The 21,906-nt window shown below is 47.2% G+C and overlaps 1 protein-coding gene across 4 annotated transcripts in view; it reads right to left on the bottom strand.

Moving 5' to 3' along the window:
- Positions 1 to 9,053: 9,053 nt before the first annotated feature.
- The window catches only part of DOK5 (docking protein 5), a 258,366-nt gene continuing 245,513 nt past the window's right edge, over positions 9,054 to 21,906 (bottom strand). For all 4 annotated transcript variants that reach the window (XM_059408014.1, XM_059408013.1, XM_059408011.1 and 1 more), the window contains 2 exons: positions 17,094 to 17,214; positions 9,054 to 9,540 (listed from right to left, as the gene is read on the bottom strand). In XM_059408014.1, the coding sequence (XP_059263997.1) occupies positions 9,476 to 9,540; positions 17,094 to 17,214 (186 nt within the window). In that variant the 3' untranslated portion in view covers positions 9,054 to 9,475. The remainder of the gene's footprint in view (positions 9,541 to 17,093; positions 17,215 to 21,906) is intronic.

Here is a 21,906-nt window from a genome sequence, read left to right as displayed (position 1 = left end):
ATACAGGCACCCATGTGTTTTAAGCCCCATATTTAATCCGTGCAACACCCTCATTGGAAACCTACATTCCAGAATGCATGAGGTGAGATCTGCAAAAACAAAACAAAACAAAACAAAAATACTCATCAGATCCCTCACTCCAAAAGCGGCTTCTGCTGTCTTTAGGTCTGGTTTTGCGCATTAGCGTAATGGATGTCAGAAGTGGTTTTCCTTTAACTTATTTTTAAAGACTTTATTTATTTATCTCACAAACAGAGATCACAAGTAGGCAGAGAGGCAGGCGGAGGTGGGGGGGAAGCAGGCCCCCCGCCCAGCAGAGAGCCCGATACAGGACTCGACCCCAGGACCCTGGGATCGTGACCTGAGCCAAAGGCAGAGGCTTTAACCCACAGAGCCACCCAGGTGCCCCAGAAGTAGTTTTTCTAGCTGAATAAAGGGGCGTCCATGAATCCAGGGACTCTAGAAAGCTACAGACATTCCCATCTCTTTCAGGATGAGGCAGTAAGACTCCTACAAACCTAAGAACCTTCACCTGGCAAAAGGGTGCCCTTGTAGGCTTAGGATTTCCCACAGGTCCGCCTTTTGAGTGACAGTCAGCAGACTCTCCCACCTCCCACCGGAGTCTCAGCTCAGTCTTGCTGCTGGAATATGGTCCCGTCTGCCTCAGTGAAATCTTGACCACAGTCAGCACATCCGAAGGCACAGGGAGCTCAGCCCTCGGTCCGCATCACTGTTTCTGTACTGTTCCTGTTAGCAGGTGTTTGAAGATTTGGTGCAACTCCATCGTGAGTGCTGTCCGATGGCCGCGTGTGAGAGCGAGCAGACCTGCCTTCGCTTGCTTTTGTCACTGAGAGCTGCTGATTCAGTACCAACAACAACCCAACTGGTGTAAAGTCCAGTTGCAACAAACATTCTGCCTCGTGTGGCCGACACTAGATCATTACACTGCATTTACCCAATGTCCGCCTTCAAGAAGTCCGCAAAGGAAAAAAAAAAAAAAAAAAACTGGTTTGACTCTTCATTTACCAAAAATTCATTGAAGGCCAAAACCACACCCCCTCCCCAAAATCCCCCTCCAGGAACCTGAACTGGCATCTCCTGGAATGCCCTTGGGGAAACCCCGGTCTAGCCCCGTCTGACCCCTTCCCGATCAACTGCCATTACCCCAGGCAACGCAAGGACCAGAAGGAGGTACTGGGCTTTTAGGACTTCAGAGCCCAGTTCTCCATTGTTCTCTGCTCTTTTCTTCCTTCTCCAAGAGTATATCACAGGATCATCAGAAACCCTATTGAAGCCTCTCTCGGACTGCCCTGTGATGTTATCTTCAAAGCTTCCAGCTAGGCCTTGGGCTCCCGATTTACAGGACAGCTGAAGGAAAGTAAATTTGGGGGCTGGCTACCTTTGATAACCAAATGCTTCTCTTTCTCTCTTTGTTATGAAGGTACAACTTTAAAAGGAATTCAGTGATGAGGAAAATAATTCTACAGTATTTAGCGCAGGGCAGTCACTGTGACTGGCTTGGGGCATTTGATCAAAATAGGAACTGTGTCCCGTGGCTTCAGTAGAGGTCAATTATCAAACGACTGCCCTGGAAGGTTAAAAAGGCAAACACCAGGGTCTGCGTGGGAGCCTCGCATGGAAGCTGGAAGCTGGGCATGGAGATGCCCAGAAAGACACCAGAGCATACTCTGCCGTCCTGCTCACCTCGTCCTTCCTTCAAGGAGCTCCTTCTGCACAGCACGGGCCACAAAGTCCATGGGACCAGCTGTAAAATGAAAATGCAGAGCTCCTCGTGCAGAAAGCAGGACGGAGAGAAGTGCGGGTTAAGGAACTGAAATGTCAGCGCTCCTCCTGTCTCCCAAGCTCTTCCTCACGCGTCCCTGTGTTTCTCACTTGCTATTAACGCCATCGTTAGAACAATTAAAAGTCTAAGTTATTAGCATGAGTTTTACTGGTCACCCTTCTGTTGTGCAGTGTCCAACTTCTTTCCTTGCTAAAGCATTTCTGCTTTTTATCAGAGCAAGTACCCAAAACCCAGCTTCACAAAAATGTTATCCCAGAAGTGAATTTAGTGGGATCTAACATGGGCATGGGACAGCCTCTCGCAGGCAGGCGCTCCCACGGGTCCAGGAGAGGCGGAGGAGCACTCTCTCCTGCAAACACTCAGCTATACCCCCCGGCACCTGTGCGAGTGCATCGCGGCACCCCAGGGCACCTTAGCACACAGTTTGAGAAACACAAGTGCAGAAGTAAAACCTGTCGAAACTGGAGTTCGACTGTGCTAGGGGCAAGATGCTTCAAGGCTCAGTGCATCATAAAATAGGGGGCAGGGGGTGTTTGCCTCACAGGGATGATGTAAGGGTTATGTTCAGCACACCCGAGTTCCAGAAATGTCGGAGCTCCCCGGCACCGACTTCTCTGTAAGAGCGAGACCACTCAGCCGAGGCCGAACCCAGATCACGTACCCCGTGATTTAATGACACATCTGTTGGGGACTCGCCTTCCATTTATTTACAAAATGAGTATTTACTGAGCACCCACGAAATTCACCGGGTATTTTGTCTGGTGCCAGGGGTACAAAGCTAAGCCTCACGGACATAGAACACCTGCTCTCAGGGAGCTTGAGGGGCATGGAAAAGGCCGACAACCCGACAGCCACAGGAAAACGTCATTTGGAACCGCAATGTGTGCTCTGCACGAATCCTTCGTAAAGGCTTAGGAGGGGACACTTCGTCCAGTCCGGGGGGGTCTCAGGAAGGACCTCTGACAACCTGGTGTTGGAGTGGCAGTCTGAAGGGTCCGTTTTGTAAGAGTGGAAGAAGGTAAGATTCTTCTAGGCCAGTGGAACTGCAGAAACCATGACCTCTGCCACGGGAGGGAGCGGGTCCTCCTGCGGGAAGGCGGAGGATTCCCGACCACAGAGAACATCCGTTTCACAGGTAACGCTGAAGGTGGGAGACACGTGCAGTAGCAGGGATCCCAGCCATCAGCGGGGGGACAGCAGGGGGACAGCAGGGCTCATATGGAGCAGGACCCACCAAGCCTTTCCTGCAGGGGGCATATGGCCCTGTCATAGCCACTCAGGTCTACAGGTGTCCCACCAAAGCAGCCATAGATGATACATAAACCAATAGGCATGGCCCTGTGCCAATAAAACTTTATTTACAAAGCAGGAAATAGGGGCGCCTGGTGGCTCAGCCAGTTAAGCGTCTGCCTTTGGCTCAGGTCATGATCCCAGGGTAGTGGGATCGATCCCCGTGCCGGGCTCTCTGCTCAGCGGGGAGTCGGCTTCTCCCTCTCCTCACCTCTGCTCGTGCCCTCTCGCAAATAAATAAATCTTAAAAAAGAAAAAGGGAAAAAAAACAAAGGCAGGGAGTAGGTCAACTTTGGCCAGTTTGCAGACCCTTTCTAAAGAGGGCTTCGCCGCGCACCGCATCGGTCGGGCCCAGGAAGGGTAACTACCTACGGAAAAGACGAATGATTGAAACTGGTTCTTTGCCTCTTGGGGTTTCCAGGGCAAACGAGCAGATAAACACAACACGTTAATACAGAGACACAAAGCGGAGCGGTCCGTCTGCCAAAACCCAGACCGAAAATACCGCTCCTGACCCACCTTCAGTCTCTTCGGTCCGCCGAGCAGCTCCCGCTCGCCAGCCCAGGGCAATGCAACCGCGCCAAAGGCCAAACGAAGACCGTGGCTCTTGCAGTCAGGCTGGGAGAAGCCTGGGGCACGAGGAGGCCCGGAGGCTGCTTGGCGCGTGGCTCAGTGCGCGTGGAGTCCTGGGTCGTTAGCAGTAGCCACCGGACTCTGGCTCCTTCCTCCCCATGCTGGTCTCGTCCAGCCTGCGCTTTGCTTTTCGCGAGTAGCTCTTGGCTGCGGTTTCCCGTGAAAGAGAACAGTTCAGGAGGACCTCAGAAGGCCAAACCGAGTTTCCTTATTAGTTGTTATAGCAACAAAGAAAATACTCCTGAGGCCCTGCAAAGGCCACGTGGGAGCCCACTTCCAGAGCCGCGGCCCCAACATGCCTCTCCTTCGGTAGGCAGCCCCCACGCACAATCACTGTGGTACCTGGCTGCCTCAGTTTCCCCATCACCTGGCCTCCCAGCTCCTCCTGCTGACTTCCTGGCGATGTCCTGGTTAGGAACACCTTGCTGATCTAAGGTGTTCAGGGATGAGAACTCTCTAGTTCTCAGTGGCCAGATCTCAGGGATGAGAACTCTCCATTTCTATCTTCTCAAGGTTTAAGACGGGATTTTACACCACCTGTCCCGGAATTGCCTAGAGACACGGATTCAAAATGCAGAACCATGGGCTGCCCCCACCCCCGTCCCAGATCCACGGAAGGAGTATCTTCTGCCAACACTTGAGAACCACAGGCTCAGAGAGGAGACCGTGGGCGGCTCCCTCCTATTCAGCACAACTGTAGGGAAATGGTCATCACAGGGTCCTCCTGCCTGGGCGGAGCCCAATCCTCCCAGATTCAGCCAATGGGCTAACTCTGCAATCAGCCAAACGCTGACTTTCATCAGAAGAGGGGCAGACTTGCCGCCAATGTTTAACCCAAAGAACTCAAAACCTCTTAAGTTTTGGGGTCTTTTAAATGATCGCAGTGATCATTTAAACTATGATCTGGAAAACGAGCGCTGAGCGAAGAGAGAAGGAAAGGAACCGAGTTAGCTTTGTAGTAGGAGCTCGACTGAAGTAGCAGAAAGAAGTTGTCCTGCCGGTAACTGTTGAATGTCTGTCCGTAGGCAGGTCGCAGATCTTGTTTGAACTTGTTCCCCCGTCTGTAGAAGGGTGAGGGAGTTAGGCTAAATGACTTCCTCGGGGTTCCTTCTGATTCTCTTAACTTCGAAAGGCAGGCCATCTTGATCCGGTGGTTTGTTATGCACTCGTGGTATTGATTTGTGAGAAGAGTATAGAGATGTTTACTTATATTGAGTCCAACTGGTATGTCCTCTTCGGAATATATGGACTTTTTTGGCAACTGATAACTTAAAGTCTCAGAATGGTAGACTTTTATGCATATGGTACTGAATATATAACAACCCTCTGTTACTGAGTTTTATGTGTGATAATTTATCTGAGGTAAGCGCAGGACACATTTTTAGTTTGTGGTTACAAACAAGTTAAAAAATACTCTTTAATTGTATTAAAATATAATTTAATGCTCAAGGTATTGAGCTGGGAGTCTTAATGGGAATCGGAGAAGGGATGTGGGTTTTTTTTGCTGGGACTGGAGAGAAGAAGATTGTGTTAACACAGGTGACCCCCCAAGCAACACAAGGGAAAGGCACACTGACTCCTGATCAGTTGAAAACCCGAGAACGACTTCTCAGGTCGTGATAGCTTCCCCTTAACTTATAGAACAACTACCAACAGCCTGCTGTTGACTGGAAGTCTCTCCAACAGCACAGCTGACTCACACACGTTCTGCATGTTGCATGTATTATGCATTATGGTCTTATAATAAGAAAACGGTAAGAAACGAGAAAATACATTTACGATATTGTATTTATGAAAAAAAAATCCACATATAAGTGGACCCAAACAGTTCCTGGGAACTCCCACACAGAGCCTGGCACATTCAGGTATGATACTGAATCAGTACTTGGTAAATGCATGAATGACTTTCAGAAACCCAGGCAGTCTTACCCTAACAAGCATTTTAATAAACTACTACATGAATCGGACTCAAACTGAGTAAAGATCTTTTTTTTTCCCCCTAAGATTTTATTTATTTATTTATCAGAGAGAGAGAGAGAGAGAGAGAAAGAGCGAGCACGTGTGCACAGGCAGGCAGAGGCTGAGAGGAAGCAGGCTCCCTGCTGAGGAAGGAGCCCCAGGTGGGACTCGATCCCAGGACCCCGGGATCATGACCTGAGCCGAAGGCAGCGGCTTAACCCACTGAGCCACCCAGGCGTCCCTTGAGTAAAGATCTTTATAGCCGGCCCTGCCTGGAACGGGGACGCACAGAACATACACTTTACTCACCAAGCCCCCCACCTCACCTCCCACCAAATGTTGTCCCACCAACAAAAATAAACGTTGCTTTTCTAGCAGAGACAACAACTACATCTAAGAATTCTGCAGCGTAACCTCCAGATTTAGCTCATTCCCAATGCCGGCACGAGGGCTTTCCAATACGGTTTGAATTGTGTACAAATCCACACGGCTTTGGAAACCACCCCCTTTTCTTCTATTGCTTGGTCACCACGTGGGCTAGAGATTAGAAAAAGACAACCAAGAATCATTTCCCTTGATTGAGGGAAATAATAATAAGTCAATTATAATAAATAAATTTCCCTTTATTTAAGGCCCAAGATTATGGGGTTTAAATTTCTCATGATTTTGGGTCCAAACCTGAAACTACTCAAAGGGAGTATGTGAGGTTCTTACGATTTAGAGGAGGGGCTGGCAACCACAGGGTGGGCAGATCTGGCCGGCCACTCATTTTTGTAAATAAAGTTTTATTGGCACACGGCCGAGCCTATCGGCTTAAGTACCGTCTATGACTGCTTGTGCAATACAGCAGAAACAGGGACCACAGGCCTAAAATATTTATATTCTCACCCTTTGGAGAAAAGTATCCTGCCCCCTAAGGCAGCACGTGGTAGGGCTTGATGTAACAGGCTCAGGAATCCGATGGCCTGGGTTCCAACGTGAGTCGGCCATTTAGTAGCCATGACGGTAATTAAACAAGGATGCGGTTGGGGCTGATGAGCCAGCGGCCGACCAAGCAAGCCAAAACGTAAGCCGGAGTCGAGGCGTGGGCATCCTAGGAAACGAAACTCAAGCACAACCAGACACAAGACTTTTTCCAATAAAACACGCATTTAAACTAGAGTCGACCAGCTAATTTCCTTCCTTTGCTTCCTCATCTGCTCCGTGAGGACCTCTCCCTGGCTCCTGTCCCCAGACCTCTCCCCGGCTCCTGTCCCCGGAGCACCCCTCGCCGTCTTTGGTTTGCCCCATTCAGACAATTTTTGCTCAAAGAAACTTGAGAACGTTAACGTGCCTCTGTTGACCTTTCAACAAAGCTAAGAGATCTTGGGCGTACATATTCTTTAAATTATTCAGGCTCCTTAAACCTCAGTTTTCCCATTTACAAAATGGAACCACGAATTAGACTTAACCTGGTGGACCCGCTGTGGGGATTAAGTAAGATCACACAGGGAAACCACTTAGAATAGCACTTGACAATAAATTAAAAAACCACTAGGAAACCGAGTAAAACTCTCTTTTTTGGTTGATCGGTTTCAGTTTTTAAAAATCCTAAAGGAGGTTCTGCTGCATAGTTTACTACATTCAGTGACATTTCTTTACACGCTCATTAGGTTTAGACTTGCTTCAGCAACTCTGACTTCATTAAAATTATGATTATTTCTTTAATTCCATTCCCTTTATCTCGCTCTTCACAGTGAGCCCCCACGTCGGCAGCCAAGGCACCGGGAACCAGGGAGAACCTCTTATGAGACAGTTTAGAAGAGACAGAAAATAAAACAAGAGCCAGCTAGAGTTAGGACAATGAATAGAAGGACTAGTCAAAAGGGTGTGGCAAACCAGATTTTTAGAAGACGAACCTGAAGACACCTGGGAAAAGAAGGAAGAACTAACATAACGTGGAAGGTAGCTACCCAGAAGCCAGAGAACATAAAGGCATTCACTGTGTCATTTAAGTGTCCCTAATCTGCTAATGCTTAGCTGAATTTAACCCTTCCTCCCCCGGATTTTTGTCCACCTCCGAGATAAACCCCAACTACCTCGGATCCAACCGGGATTTTCACTAGACAGACTTGGATTTTTAGCAGGTCCATTGGGGTCTCATCTTGAGATATTCCGCACGTTTGAGAAGGAGCACAAATGAAAATGAACCTTTTTATGGCCCCTGCTTGGTGCTGAGTAAAATTCACTTTTTCTCTAAAAATTACAGGATAGATTTTTCTGGGGAAAATGATAATTTTAGAGGACTTAGCTCAGTGTCTGGCACTGAGAAAGTACACAATCAATATTAACTTGCCTCCCCTTATGGGAAGAATTCTATCCCCAGGATAAGAGTTGATTCATCTCTCCATTCAATTATCGCGTAATTTTCAAGCACAGGTCTAGAGCCTGGGAAATAGGACTGCCAGCTTTAGCAAAGAAAAATACAGACCATCCCATCAAATTTCAATCTGAGATATACGGTGAACAATTTTTTAGTGTATTTCTATCCCATGCAATATCTGGGATACACTTACACTAAAGCACTTCGTCATTTATGTATCAAATTTAACCCGATGCCCTATATTGTATCAGGGAACACCACAGACAATAGGGTAGTGACCGAGACACACACCATCCCTGCGTCCTACAAAACCACAGCCATTCTAGCCTCGGGACCTCCCAAGATTGAATTCCCATCTGGCAGTTCCTAGTGGGAAAGCCCGGGGCACAAACCGACTGCCTCTTCAGAGGCCCATGGCCACTGGAGACCCATTTAGCCGATGTCACTCTCTATTATAATTGCAACTTTATTTCCCTGTCATACTCCTCTGCACCTGATGTAACAGGACCTGCGTCTCCTCATCGCTCTATCCCGGATTCTATCTAGCAATGTGTCTGGAATGAAAAAAGATGCTCAGAACAGATCAGCTGAATGAGGAAGCAGGCAGATGCGAAAACAGTCACGCGGACCTCCAGGGCAATGCCAGACGGGCTCCCGGCTCGCAAGGAAGATATCCGCATGCCCTTAGAAACACCAAAGATAGAAGAGAAAACCAGAGCACCAGAATCCGGAGAACATGGGGGTAAGAATGTTCATTTATTTGAAAGAGTTTTATGGAGGGACTCCAAACAAAACCAAGGCTTTTAAAAAAGGAAGGAAGGGGTTAGGAGGAAGATGGTGTGAGAGCAAAACTGTAACCCTGGAAAGAAGACTAAAGGGTCCTTGGAGGTTATGTCTTAACCTAATAAGTAAGAGTCAGTCAAAGCACTGATTTAACTAATTGGTAACATCATAAAAAATAATTTCTAGTAGTTAATCAGAACCATAATATTAACAGCGGAGGAATACGGTATCAATGGATAACAAATAATGAAGAGCCATTTTATTATCAGTACCGACTGTCATACAATTGAAACACTCAGAAGGAAAAATCACAAGAATCCACAAAAGGACAGATTCAGAGAAGTGCAGGGGACACGGTATCTACAATAGAAAATCATTCTGTGGCATGGACTCCTTTCTGTCCAGCTGTAAAAGAGGGAACAAAAGTCGATATCTACAGAGCATGTTTCAATCACGCTAAGATTTTTTTTTTTTTTTTTAAAGAAAAAGACGAATCTTGCATTGCAGTTTCCCAAGGACCACCCAATTCGCCAGGACTCCCAGCCTCTTCCCTCGCCGTCATCCTGTGGCCTCCCGGCGGATCCGCAGCGGCCAACACATCACGGGTGTGTCACACAACGATTCTCCGTGCTCCGCAGCATCCGTCAGTGCTCGGATCGGTAGGCAGGGAAAGTCTCTGTCCGATGAAGCTTCAGAGGGCTGGAGACATCTTTTCCAAAAAGAATTTAAAACCGGCAGTTATTTTTCAAGAAAGCACGCCGTCAGATTAGCTAGCAACAGGCTTCTACAGCACAGACATAAGTAACATGCAACACAGGACCACAGTGAGATGCTGGGAAGAGTCAGGAGACACAACGCGATTGACATGTCATTTGCACGGACGGGGTCTTTGCGCTGAACCACGATCTGTCCACTGGCTGCTACTTTCCTCCTTAATTTTTTCTCTTCATCAGCTCCCATGTGCAGGATATGGAAGGGGAAGGAGAAGGAATCATGGGACTGTGACAACTTTTGTCTGGCCGACTCTCTGGAAACCCGACTAGAAAGAAGGCAACATTCTATTCATACTTAGGAAATTTTGTTGCAAGGACTCCCTAGAGCCCACACAGGCATTATTATTTCTGGCTTAGGCTCCAAGCCAAGACAATTGAAGACATGGGGAAGGGAACACGGAGGGCCGGTATTAGCAGCCTCCGGGAGCTAAGGCAGGGGCCAGGCATTCTTTATTTATAAAGGGCCAGATACTAGATATTTTAAATTTTGCAGATCATTCAGTCTCACTGCAACTCAAGTCCACTGCCCGCCCCCTGAGAGCAACCACAGGGGATGCAGGACGAAGGGGCATGGACGCTCCAGCGAAACTTGGTTCATGAACACAGTGGACTGCACTGGGCCCCCAGGCCCTGGGGGTCCATCCCCGTGGACGGGGCGCTGGATTTTATACGAGGGGTTTGACTGCCACCTGCTGGCCGGAGGTTGCCACAAGCCCGGGAATCCGCGCTGGCGGCTCTGGGAATTCTCAGAAGGGGGCAGAGCAAAACCAGCGCAACTGAACACAGCACTTTTTTTCTTTCTTTTTAAAAAAAGATTTCTTTTTTTTAAGTAAGTAAGTAAGTTAGGTATGTATGTATGTGTTGATTGATTGATTGATTGATCTGACACAGAGAGCGAGCCCAAGGAGGGGGCAGCAGCAGCCAGAAGGAGAGGGGGAAGCAGGCTTCCCACAGAGCAGGGAGAGCAACCCAACCCTAACCCGGGACTCGGGACTCGGCCCAGGAGCCCTGGGATCATGACCTGAACGGAAGGCAGACGCTTCCCCGACTGAGCCAGCCAGGGACCCTGAGGGCAGCATGTGTGGTAACCACACGTGTGGGTCAAACCCGCGTACTGCACAGATAGGGCTGTGCCACGGGAACAAGTTCAAGACACTGATGTTTTTAAACCGGGAACCAAGCAAAAAGCTTCATGGGGGCATATGGCTTAGTTTAACCTCCATTACCTTCTCACAAACAGCCCTGAGCTCCGTGAGACCTGTCAAGACCCTTTCTGACATAAGAAATCATGGATTTGGATATTTGCAAGCCTCAACACGGAACCACTGGGAAATCCTAGACCTCGTCAGACAGTCACTGGTGCGCAAGAGCAGAGATTATTAGTAGAGAAGCGTGAATAGTAAGATGTCCGGAATCACAAGAAATCATTTCTTCCAACCTCCTCACCAGTCTGAACACAGATCCTCGCCTGTTTCCACTACACATGCGCACACACATGCTGTAACACTGAGAAATTGTATTAATGAATCTGAACACTACAAGGGGCGCCTGGCGGGCTCAGTCGGTAGAACATCTGACTCTTGATCTCGGGCTCATGGGTTCGAGCCCCGTGTTGGCTGCAGGGATGACTTAATGAATTGGGGGACCGCAGGTCAATATCCCATACACCTTTATTACAGGTGGATAAAAATTCCCATGCGAAGGACACTGTGTACAAACATTATTGATGCAAAACCCAAGTCTCCGGTCAAGAACAAAGCCCTTTCTGAACCTTCATCCGTTGCCTCTTAGATTGTAAAAGTTTGTGAGAAAAGGGAATGATCGTAATCACTTGGGGTCACATCAGAAGGGAAGCACCGGCAACCTCGATCATCACGCTGGCCAAGGGACTGTTTCTGGCTTGGCGTCAGTGCTATTGTTAGCTTAAAGCCAGGAAGTGGATTGAATGACCGGTCCCACATTTTTGCAGCTCACTAAGGGTCATGAGCTGGGACCAGCCTGTAGACCCCATCTGGGCCCAGACCTCTTCTCTGGCCTGCACAGGTCATAAAATGTTTAGAACTGATGGTCAATCATTAAATAACTCCAAACTTCCATAAAGGTGCGGGTCTCCCTGTTCCCTTGTTCTGTCTCCCGCCCCAGGGCCCCTGGGATTCACCAGGCACCCGCCACACCCAGCCGCACCCTGGTTCTCTGTTTGCACATCCCCCCTGACCCTGACAGACGGGAGGGTTTGAGACTTCCATTTATCGGTTACTCTTTCACGTTTGCTCACATCTTAACCTCTTCTCTCTCCACCGATGCACACATGACGTATGTGACCGCGTTAGAATTAATATTGAAAAGCCAGCGTGGATGTCTCTGAAGTAGCCACTCGCTTCTGGGAATCTACCATCGTTAAAATGAATATGCAAATTGCCTGAGCAGGAACCAGTCCTCTGGAGGGGTTGTTTTCCTTCTATGACTCGTGCCTTTGAAACAGCCATGGTGGTGGAACTTCTTCTCATAGCTAAGAATATATGCTAAAGAAAGAAAGGAGTTTTAACACCAGTCCCTCACCCACTGCTCTGTGATCTTGAGCAAGAACTTGACCTCCAAATGTTTCAGGTTCTGCCTTCATGGAGACGGAGAACACAGTCCTGCTCTTTCTGACTCAAAGTGTTGCCAGAAGAACCAGATACGGCAACACGAGGAATGCCGGGGAGATGGTGCCACAAACCTATGATGCCAATCTTTGATTTCTTAAAATTATCAAGTCAAATCTGATAAATGATGCCTATTTGCTTCTTGTTTTTAAACAAGGGACACTGTCTTCCAAGGCAATTCCAATAGAAGGATTCTGGAAATATTAAGCAATGGAGAACCTTTGGAGTAAGAGAAAGATTCCTAAGAGGATAACTTTGAGAAGGAAGTGACAGAGTTTAAGAAGGGCCCCCAGTGAGGCTGGATACAGCTGCTGGCTCCTTCCTTCTCTGAGCAGGTCTTTAAGAAAGGCTATCTTCAGAAAAGATACTCATTCAGTATGTCTTGTGTGCCTTGTAAGGCACAAATCTAATACTTTTCTAGTGGTGTGTCCATGTTTACTTAGATTAAAACAAGGAGAGAAAAAGGTTTCATATGCAAATAAATTTGCAGAGCTCTAGTTTAAACAAGATAAAACAGATTCTTTACGGCAGGACATCTCCAAACCTTGAAAACAGTGACTGGCATTCTCAATCTCCAAAAGGAGAATTTAACTTAACTTGGAGCATTTCCCCCAAAATCAATGGACCACACTACTTTTTGGGGAAAGGGCCATATCTACTGGAATTAGTGCTCCACGGAACACACTTGGGAACCCACCGCTCTGGGGTTATTTTGTGCGATGCACTCCTGAAAGAATCCTGTGAATACAGTGTCCAACTTGATAAATGCTTCTCCTTCCTGAGTCTCTTCTGGGATTCACGATAAACCCTTTTCACATGTTGATTTTGTAGGTGCTCAACCCAAGAAGCATTTTGATATGAAAACTGGAAATGGGGCAGGAGAGGCAGTGATGGTGGACTAAATATGTCTTCATATACCAGGCTGTGTGTCAAAGCCAGCACTTCTTCCCACCACCACCAGAAATAATAAATCCCAAACCGGGGCGCCTCGGTGGCTCAGTGGGTTAAGCCTCTGCCTTCAGCTCAGGTCATGATCTCAGGGTCCTGGGATCGAGTCCCGCATCAGGCTCTCTGCTCGGTGGGGAGCCTGCTTCCCCCTCTCTCTTTGTCTGTCTCTCTGCCTACTTGTGATCTCTGTCAAATAAATAAATAAAATCTTTAAAATAATAATCATAATAATAATTCCAAAACCAACCAGCAGGTGGCTCTGTAGGACTAAATTTGGAGAGGAAATGCCCTGTTCTCTAACCAGATGAACTAGTGCCTCTGTGAGGGTCTATGGGCTTTCCAAGGTTAGCTTCCAGACCTGTCATCTAGAAAAGTCCTCCTGAAATAGCCCCAGGTGTAACAAGCTGGCCAGAGGAGCCACAACTCAAAAACATCATCAAAACAAGGTATCACGTGCAGCGTAACCTCAGTGTATAGCACACACAGGCCATGATGTCACTCATTCTCTTGCAGTTTCAGCTTTATTCATGGAGTGGGGGAAGGGAAGGGGGGGGAGATGGGACAGACACATCGGCAGATGAACTTATCCTATTTGTCATGGAACCGACCACCTCTGATAAAAAGATTTTAGGTAGTCTGAGAACTTTTTTTTTTTTTCCCCTTAAGGTAACAAATTACTGGTAAATTGAGTCCCACACGACACAGACCACAGAGTGGCCTTGTATCTCAATGAATACTGGTGACTCAAAAGTGATCCACAAGATAACACAAATGCAGACAGAGCTAGGCAGAACCTGCCGTGAAGAAATCTCTCCGTAAACACTGGTACAAATTAAATACCAAACGAAAACACATGCACTGACACAGGTAATGAAATTCATGCAGAAGCAAATAATCGGATGGAATGACTGGTCCCCAAACAGAAAGAAAATCCTAATAATAATTCTGAAGCCATTATCATGCCATTTTCAGGCACACAGATATTCTAAGATATTTGGGTGTTCCCCAAGTATTATCAGTATGCCGAACAGGGAAACTCTAAGAACTCAAACGCAAATTCATGTTCAGGGAGGATCTTAATATTTGACAAAGAGCAACCAAGGGAAGCTTTAGCCATCATCTTCAAAACCTAGGACACAATCCTCTTCAAAACCCTATAGATTATGACTATAGATTATCAATACAAAGCTTGAGAGTCCAAGAGCTCTGCGGAAAATCTGTGGTATTCATTCTCATGATGATGGCCATTAATCTCACTAGAACCTAGGAAATCACTATCCTCAGATTACTTTTCTGGGACTACTATGACTGGGATCGCTTGAAAAATCTATACCAAGAAACTCGACCTGATTTTACGGTAATCTCATTACTTTTGAGTGATGAGCTATAGGGATAATTCAAAATAAAAACAGTAAAGGGAATAAACCCACGTTTAATTTTGATGAGTTGTTTGATGGGTGACATGCTAGTTTCGATAAAAAGAAATAATGGGAACTTCTCCAAGGATGCAAATTTCTTTCTTTACTGTGATGCCGTGTACAGCTCTACTCTACTTTCAGAGACACAGTTATTCCTACTATTACTTTGGGATCAGCGGGTTGCTAGTCTTTGACGACCATCCTGGACTTGTGAGCTGTGCAGGTCCTTCCACACGTAATATGGGCTTTAATGCGTGCAGGTAAATTTGCAAATTTTGTTGTTTTTCTTGGAAAAAAAAAATATCTGTATGCTGGAAATAGAGCTGTTTCCTTTCCAGTAACCACAGGATGGATGTCAGAAGAGTCATACATACCCTGGGAGCATACAGTCTAACAGTATCCACGACATCCTCTTTAAACCTAAACAGATGTTTTTTGAAACCCCGAAAGAGTTTGTAGAGTATTAGTACACACTGGGGTCCTGATAAGACCCTTAGGCTTCATCATTTCTGATAAACGTCTCCTCATTTTGGTGAAGGATAGTTATTAGATTAGTTAGGGAGAGGAAGGTGAGTACGCCGTTTACATGGCGTCTTCTACCTCCTAAGGATTCTGAAGCTCTGGGATATTCACTAATAAATTCTAAAACTGCTGCATATCCTGGGTGTTCAGGTTACCCCACTCTTTGGTGCTTTTTTGCAAACACGCTGTTCTAGGGAAATCCCACCATGCATCACCTTTGATGCAAACCGACTTCGCAAATTACCACTCAGTATGTCAGGAATTAAGGTCACTTATCAATTTCCTCCCTAGGAAGCCTACATCACTTCGGTTCTCAATTTCGTTTTGCAAGCCTGACACGCACAATCTAGAAAGACCCACTTTCTTTGTAAAGATCATGTCGGAAAGTGTAGAAAGTCAAGTTACAAAGCAGTTCAACAGCTTTGTGTGAATTCATGTTATTCTTTAAACTTCCTTTAAACTTTCGATAATTACTATTTATCTTATTGTATATTAGAAAACATAGCCAGGTGCTCTAAGAGTATAAAGGCAGTGGCATACAAATTTCTTTACAAAAATGAATCTATTTAAGGAGAGGAGACTGCATAAAATTGAATTATAGCATAGGAGGTACACCTATGAGAAAAATGCCGATAATGTAATTCAAATATTGCAAAACTTCCTGAACATGCTGGGGAACGAGCGATCACCCACCCTGTGCTCCCCTCCCTGCTAAGGGGCAGAGCTTAGAGTCACAAAGACTAGACTGTGAGGACCCTCAGTGCACATCCACTCAACAAAGACTCAGGGCATGGCCACGGCATCAAGGCACTAGGGGATGAAATCCGGAGGACGAAAGACCCATTCTCCTTGGCTTCACTGCTTCCTGGAAGAGGAGGCCACTGGCCACACCAAACAAGACAACGTGAGCCCTGGAAGAAGGACTCTACAGAGGGTGGCCAGCACTCTCGTCTTGGGACCACACGTAGTCAAGATCCCGGGCCAGCTGTAAGGGAGTCTGGCAGGGTTACCTTGCAGTCAGAAGGTAAGACCCGGAGATGACAAAGAGTGACCCAGGACAGTGGGAAAGAAAGAACGGGAAAAGCTCTCTGGGGGAGAAATGGCCACCAGGAAGGGCTGAAAAGGCTGAGTGACCAGGGAACAGGCAGAGCTCTTGATGGCGGAGGCCTCTGTATCCTGTGGCCCTTCACTTGCTCTCAGACTCATTCGTACGGCAGATTTCTGCACACGAACTAGGTGCCATCCTCCGCACACCCTTCTAAGTCCTGGCATCTTGCAAAGTTCTCCAGCAGGGGTCCCCCGAAGAGGCCTATTTATTTTTTTTTATAAGTTACACATGGATGAGCTATTCGTACATACTAGAAACCATAAAAGCTGCACTTCAAAAGATAAGAAAATGTTTAAATTTTTTTTCTCAGTATTCCTGCTGTCCCCACCATGGGCTCTTCTGCATCCCGTTTCTGAGCCCACTTTTCTGGAAAGCAGGCCTCCTAGGGTTTGCTTAGAGTGCCCGCAGAACCAGAACCCGGGACCCCGCCCGGTGATTCCCTTTCCAACAGCACAGGTTCCTAAGCGTGGGTGTTCCCGAGAATCCCCTGGAGGGCTTGATGAACACACAGATGGCTGGGCCCCCATCCCACAGCTCCTGAACCTGGAACTTTCAGGATCCTGGAAGGGGCCTGTGCATTTGCCTTCTAGCATGTTCCCCAAAGATGCTGATGCCATTGGTGCCAAGGGCACTAGCCTGGTTTCTCGCAGGGCGGACCCCTGCCCCTCCTGCCCACACCCTCCGCGGGTGTCTGCTCAAGGTAGTTTGCTCGGCCACTTCCTAAGATCGAGAAACTCTATGGAGAGGAGGCCCCGGGATCTGCACTGTAAACAGTTTTCCCAGGTCACGGTGATCGAAGGAGGACGTGCCCCCGAGTGTGGCCTCTCCGCCCCGCCCCGCCCGCTTACCTTGCAGGCGGCAGAGCTGCCCCGCGCTGCGCTGCCGCGTGATGTGCTGCCAGTAGGCGCTGCGGGGCAAGGGCACCATGGTGCTCAGGGAGGCGGCCCGCTCGCTCATCTTCATCTGGAGCTGCATCGAGGGGGAGAAAGGAACATGTCAGCGACCCCGGGGGCTGGAAAAGGCTCGGCAGAGAACCGGAGCGCTGGGAGTCAGAACCTCGGAGCAGCTGGGGGCCCATCAGCGGGCATCTGCCTCCGGGGGGCTCAGCTACTTGCTTTTGCTCACTCGGCGGCACCCATTCCTCCCCCGGCTGGCAACACCTTGTCCACTTTCCTCCAAAGAACCTCCCTCCCGCCAGTTCAGCTCCGTCAATCGAGTTACAGGAGGCTGACCTCACTACTGATTCTAGGCATGGTTTGGTGACCTAAGTCAGGCCACTAGACACAATCCTTGGAACTTTTGTGGAAGAAAGAACCCACAGAAGTAAGCCAAGGGTTTCTGTCTGTTCGCTCCATTGCACTCTCTCCCCCAGGTCGAGAACATTTCCTGGCGCGTGGCAGGTGCACAGCAAACGCACACTGCGTTGAATGAACGGGCTTCCTTGTGGGGTTGCTGGGGACAGGAGACGGGCTGGACCCTGCCTTGGAACAACAAAGGGAGAGCATTCCAGCCAATGCACTGACTCAGAGGAAGACAGCCAAGAAAAGGGGGCGACCTTGGATCCCACCTAAACCTGGAAACTAGCCCCGGACTTCTCAATTATGAGCCAATTATTTCTTTTCAGTTCAAGCGGATTTGAATTGGGTATTCTGTCACTAGGATCAGAACAAAGCACTGTCTGCTCTTCCAAGCGCCTGATCCTGGGTCCAGATATTCAGGGAGGAAAGGGGACGCTGGGGCTGTTGTCTCCAGGTCCTGGGGAGTCGTCAGTGGCCTGTCTGACACATTGGCGGAACTGACCCTACAAGGGAAGTTTCAGAGAGAAGATGGCCTCCGAGAATGGGCGGGAGTTGAGCAGAAGGATAGGTACGTGGGGACAGTACAGCAGGAAGAGCCAAGTGTCTCATCTCCGCCCGCTCAGAATGCCATCATAGTTCAGTTTTATTACGCGTTAACAGAAGTGACTATCTGCAATGTTCGATTTCTCGAAGTTGTCTGAATATCAAATAACCCACCTCAGTCTTAAAAATGTGCCCAGAATTATACAGATCTGCAGAAGCTTATGCAGTGAGACATAGTCTGCAAGGCTCTAGAACTGGAGGCAGCTTGGGTCTCTGCCCCGAGACCAGGTTAATTGCACTGAGACCCTAGGACATACTTGGCCATGGAAAATCGGAGGAAGGTAGATTCACATCAGTGAAAAATGAAACATGTATGTATTGTATCATTAGGGAAACAGTGAGTTGCAGACCATTGTATCTAGTGGAATGCCACTTTAATTGCTCATATGAGAAGCAGTGACAATAAATGCCTGCCCACTTGGGCTGTATTAGAGTTCAGTACCTGCTCAGCACCTATCTAGCACAAACTAGATACAGGAAAAAATGAAGGATATGTAATTATTATTATGAATTACAAGGCCCATTTAAATATTTTTTACTTTTGGGGCGCCTGTGTGGCTCAGTGGGTTAAAACCTCTACCTTCGGCTCGGGCCATGATTCCAGGGTTCTGGGATCGAGCCCCGCATCAGGCTCTCCGGTTAGCGGGGAGCCTGCTTCCTCCTCTCTCTCTGCCTACTTGGGATCTGTATCTGTCAAATAATAAATAAAATCTTTTAAAAAATATGTTTTACTTTTTATTTTTTAAAAAATTTTATTTATTTGACAGAGATCCCAAGTAGGCAGAGAGGCAGGCAGAGAGAGGGGGAAGCAGGCTTCCCGCTGAGCAGAGAGCCTGATGTGGGACTGGATCCCAGGACCCTGAGACCATGACCTGAGCTGAAGGCAGAGGCTTCACCCCCTGAGTCATCCAGGAGCCCCTCATTTAAATATTTTTTAAAAGAAAACTCTCTATTCTCCACACCTCATCTATATGGTAGATCCAGGCCTAATATCCATCCATTCATTCAGTGTAGCCAAAATAATAGGAGGCTTCATACCCCCTAGTGACCAAAACTCATTCTAGGTGATGAGATTGAACGTGGAACAAAGATTAGAACACCAAGTATTCCAAAGATCATTTAATTTACATGGTTGCGTTTACATACAATGGATTGAATTCTCGGTCCTATCTCAATAGGACAATTACCAAAAAGTGTCCCCCGGAAGAATCAGATAGCACTAGGTTTTATGGGGACATTTTTCTCCCTAAACATGTCTTATCAAATCAAAAGGGCAAAGAGCCGAGAACAAAGCTAACAGAAAAGTTCTGTGGTTCTTTCTCTATTTCTGTGCACGTGAATGTCTCAAAGCTTCAGAACAAAAAATGAAAACAAAGAAGCCGAAACCTATTTACCAGTGACTTCTGGTGACGTTAAACCTCCTTTACACGAAACACAGAAATAAACAAACAAATAAATAAAAAGAACTGGATTTCCAAGGTACTGGTTATTGGATTTTCTTCATAAAAACAGATTCTATTTAACATAATAAAAAAATCTAACCTAAAGAAAACATTCAGGAAATAGCCATCCCGTCAAATTATTCACTACAGTACCATGAATATATTTCCGCAGACCAGCGTGATTTGACTGTATTTTTAGAAAGCTTATTTAGGAACAAGAATGCAATGACACCAACATCATGTTTCATGGAGAACATGACACAGCCTGGCTCTTTCTTCCTCAACTCTTTGGAAGATTACCATAGTTTATGGAAAAAAGGGGGCATTTTAATTGTCTCCAGAGAAAAATAATGAAAGAAAATCTTATTTAGCAATGCAATTCTTCAAGGGTGAGAGGTTGTCCAGTGAGATATCTGTCAGGGAAGTTTCCACGTCATTCTTTTTTTTTTTTTTTCAATAAAGATCTTTATTTATTTGACACACAGAGAGAGAGGTCACAAGTAGGCAGAGAGGCAGGCAGAGAGAGGGGGAAGCAGGCTCCCTGCTGAGCAGAGAGCCCGATGCAGGGCTCGATCCCAGGACCCCGAGATCAGGACCCGAGCCGAAGGCAGAGGCCCAACCCACTGAGCCACCCAGGCGCCCCCTAGGTCATTCTTTCTTGCTGCAAGGCACCCCGAGCCTTACTCTCAGCCTCCAGGGTGGGGGACCTGAATGGACACTCATTGGCGCTGCCGGTGGAGAGAGAAAGCAACGTGTTCAGAGACTTTAAAATTAGGTCATCTCGAGTACACAGAAAGAGAGGCTGACTCTTCCTCCTTTTTCCTTTTTAACCTTCCATGCTTGTACATAGTTGGCTGTCTTGTTCTGTTTATAAAAATCATAGTAATTTCACATGAATAAATGAGAAGTAAAGATGTCCCCAAACCATAAAATCTGAAGTACAGCTCTCTCTGCTGTAACGAGGCACGGACCTTCCCATCTGCAATTCTTTTGGGAAAATCAGTTTATGGGACGACCCCTCAAGATGTTTGCTGCTCTCTAACCAAAGGCATCGCTCCGCAGAGAGACAGCTCGGAGGCTAGAGGGTTTGCAAGGGTTGTTAAAACACACATGCACACACGGAAACATGTTTAGTTAGAAACACTGTCTTCCTAAGTCCAGACTATGCAGACGGAGCCCAGGCTCTTCCCAAACGGTGTGCACCCCTGACTGCATAGCCACGTGAACAAAGTTTGGTCCAGAGCTCCACAAGGTGGCCAAGCCCCTCTCTGGGTAGAGCCTATGGTCCCACTGTTCACCTCTTTCTTCCTTCCTTTCTTTCTTTTTCTTTCTCTCTCTCTTTTTTCTTTTTTTTAAGATTTTTATTCATTTATTTGAGAGAGAGGGAATGAGGGGGAGGAGCATGACAAGGGGAGGGTGAGAGGGAGAAGCAGACTCCCCGCTGAGCGCAGAGCCTGATGCAGGACTCGATCCCGGGACTCTAGGATCATGACCTGAGCCCAAGGCAGTCGCTTAAACAACTGAGCCACCCAGGCACCCTCTGCTCTGCTCATTTCTTGACTTCTTAAACTGTAGCTTGAAGACCCTCTGTCTATGCCGTAGTTTACTGAGGGCTTTTCCCTCTCCCGCTGAAGGTTTTAATTCTACTCCTGCTATGCCGGGCTTCCCTTGCCCAGGAAGGGAACCAACGCACTTTCTTACACCAATGCACTCTGATATTAGGGTGAATCATTCTCCAATTTATCAAATGCATCTGAACTCAGTGTGAACACAGAAAGGATGTTTTAAGTAGAACTGTCTACCACATCTGCCTGGCTTGTTCCCACCTTTCCATTACACAGGTATCCTTGAACTCTCTATATATTTTTAAAAAATGATCCAAATCATCATTTTTGCATCCTGCGACTACTAGGAAAGTTTAATACAATCATGGAACACCAGACTACGGGATTAGCCATCCCAGTCTCCTGCGCTGACAAGCCAAAAATTTAGTACCCGAGTTCGCCCAGCATGGTGGCAGCTGGCACCTGGTTCCCAGGACCTGAACTCCATCTCTCAGAACCCACTGGCAGGCACCTACTTGCTCTCCACCTTGAATTTATTGAAGTTCAAGGTTAAATTCCAATCGCCTCCTAAAACCATGGCTCCCAAGTGGGGCGCAGCCTTCACAGGTGCTCATGAACATTCTAAGTTGGATTTTTCCAGAGATTGGCCACCTGAGCCAATAAATGGAAAGTACATTTATTCAGCTTATTACCAAATACTTGTTGATTTTGAGGCATAGTCTGTAACCGCCAAGAGCTTTTGTCTAAGACAAT

The sequence above is a fragment of the Mustela nigripes genome, chromosome 7 (assembly GCF_022355385.1).
Source record: "Mustela nigripes isolate SB6536 chromosome 7, MUSNIG.SB6536, whole genome shotgun sequence".
Taxonomy (NCBI): Eukaryota; Metazoa; Chordata; class Mammalia; order Carnivora; family Mustelidae; genus Mustela; species Mustela nigripes.
The sequence above is the reverse complement of the archived record's forward strand: the minus strand, read 5'-3'. Positions and strand labels throughout refer to the sequence as shown.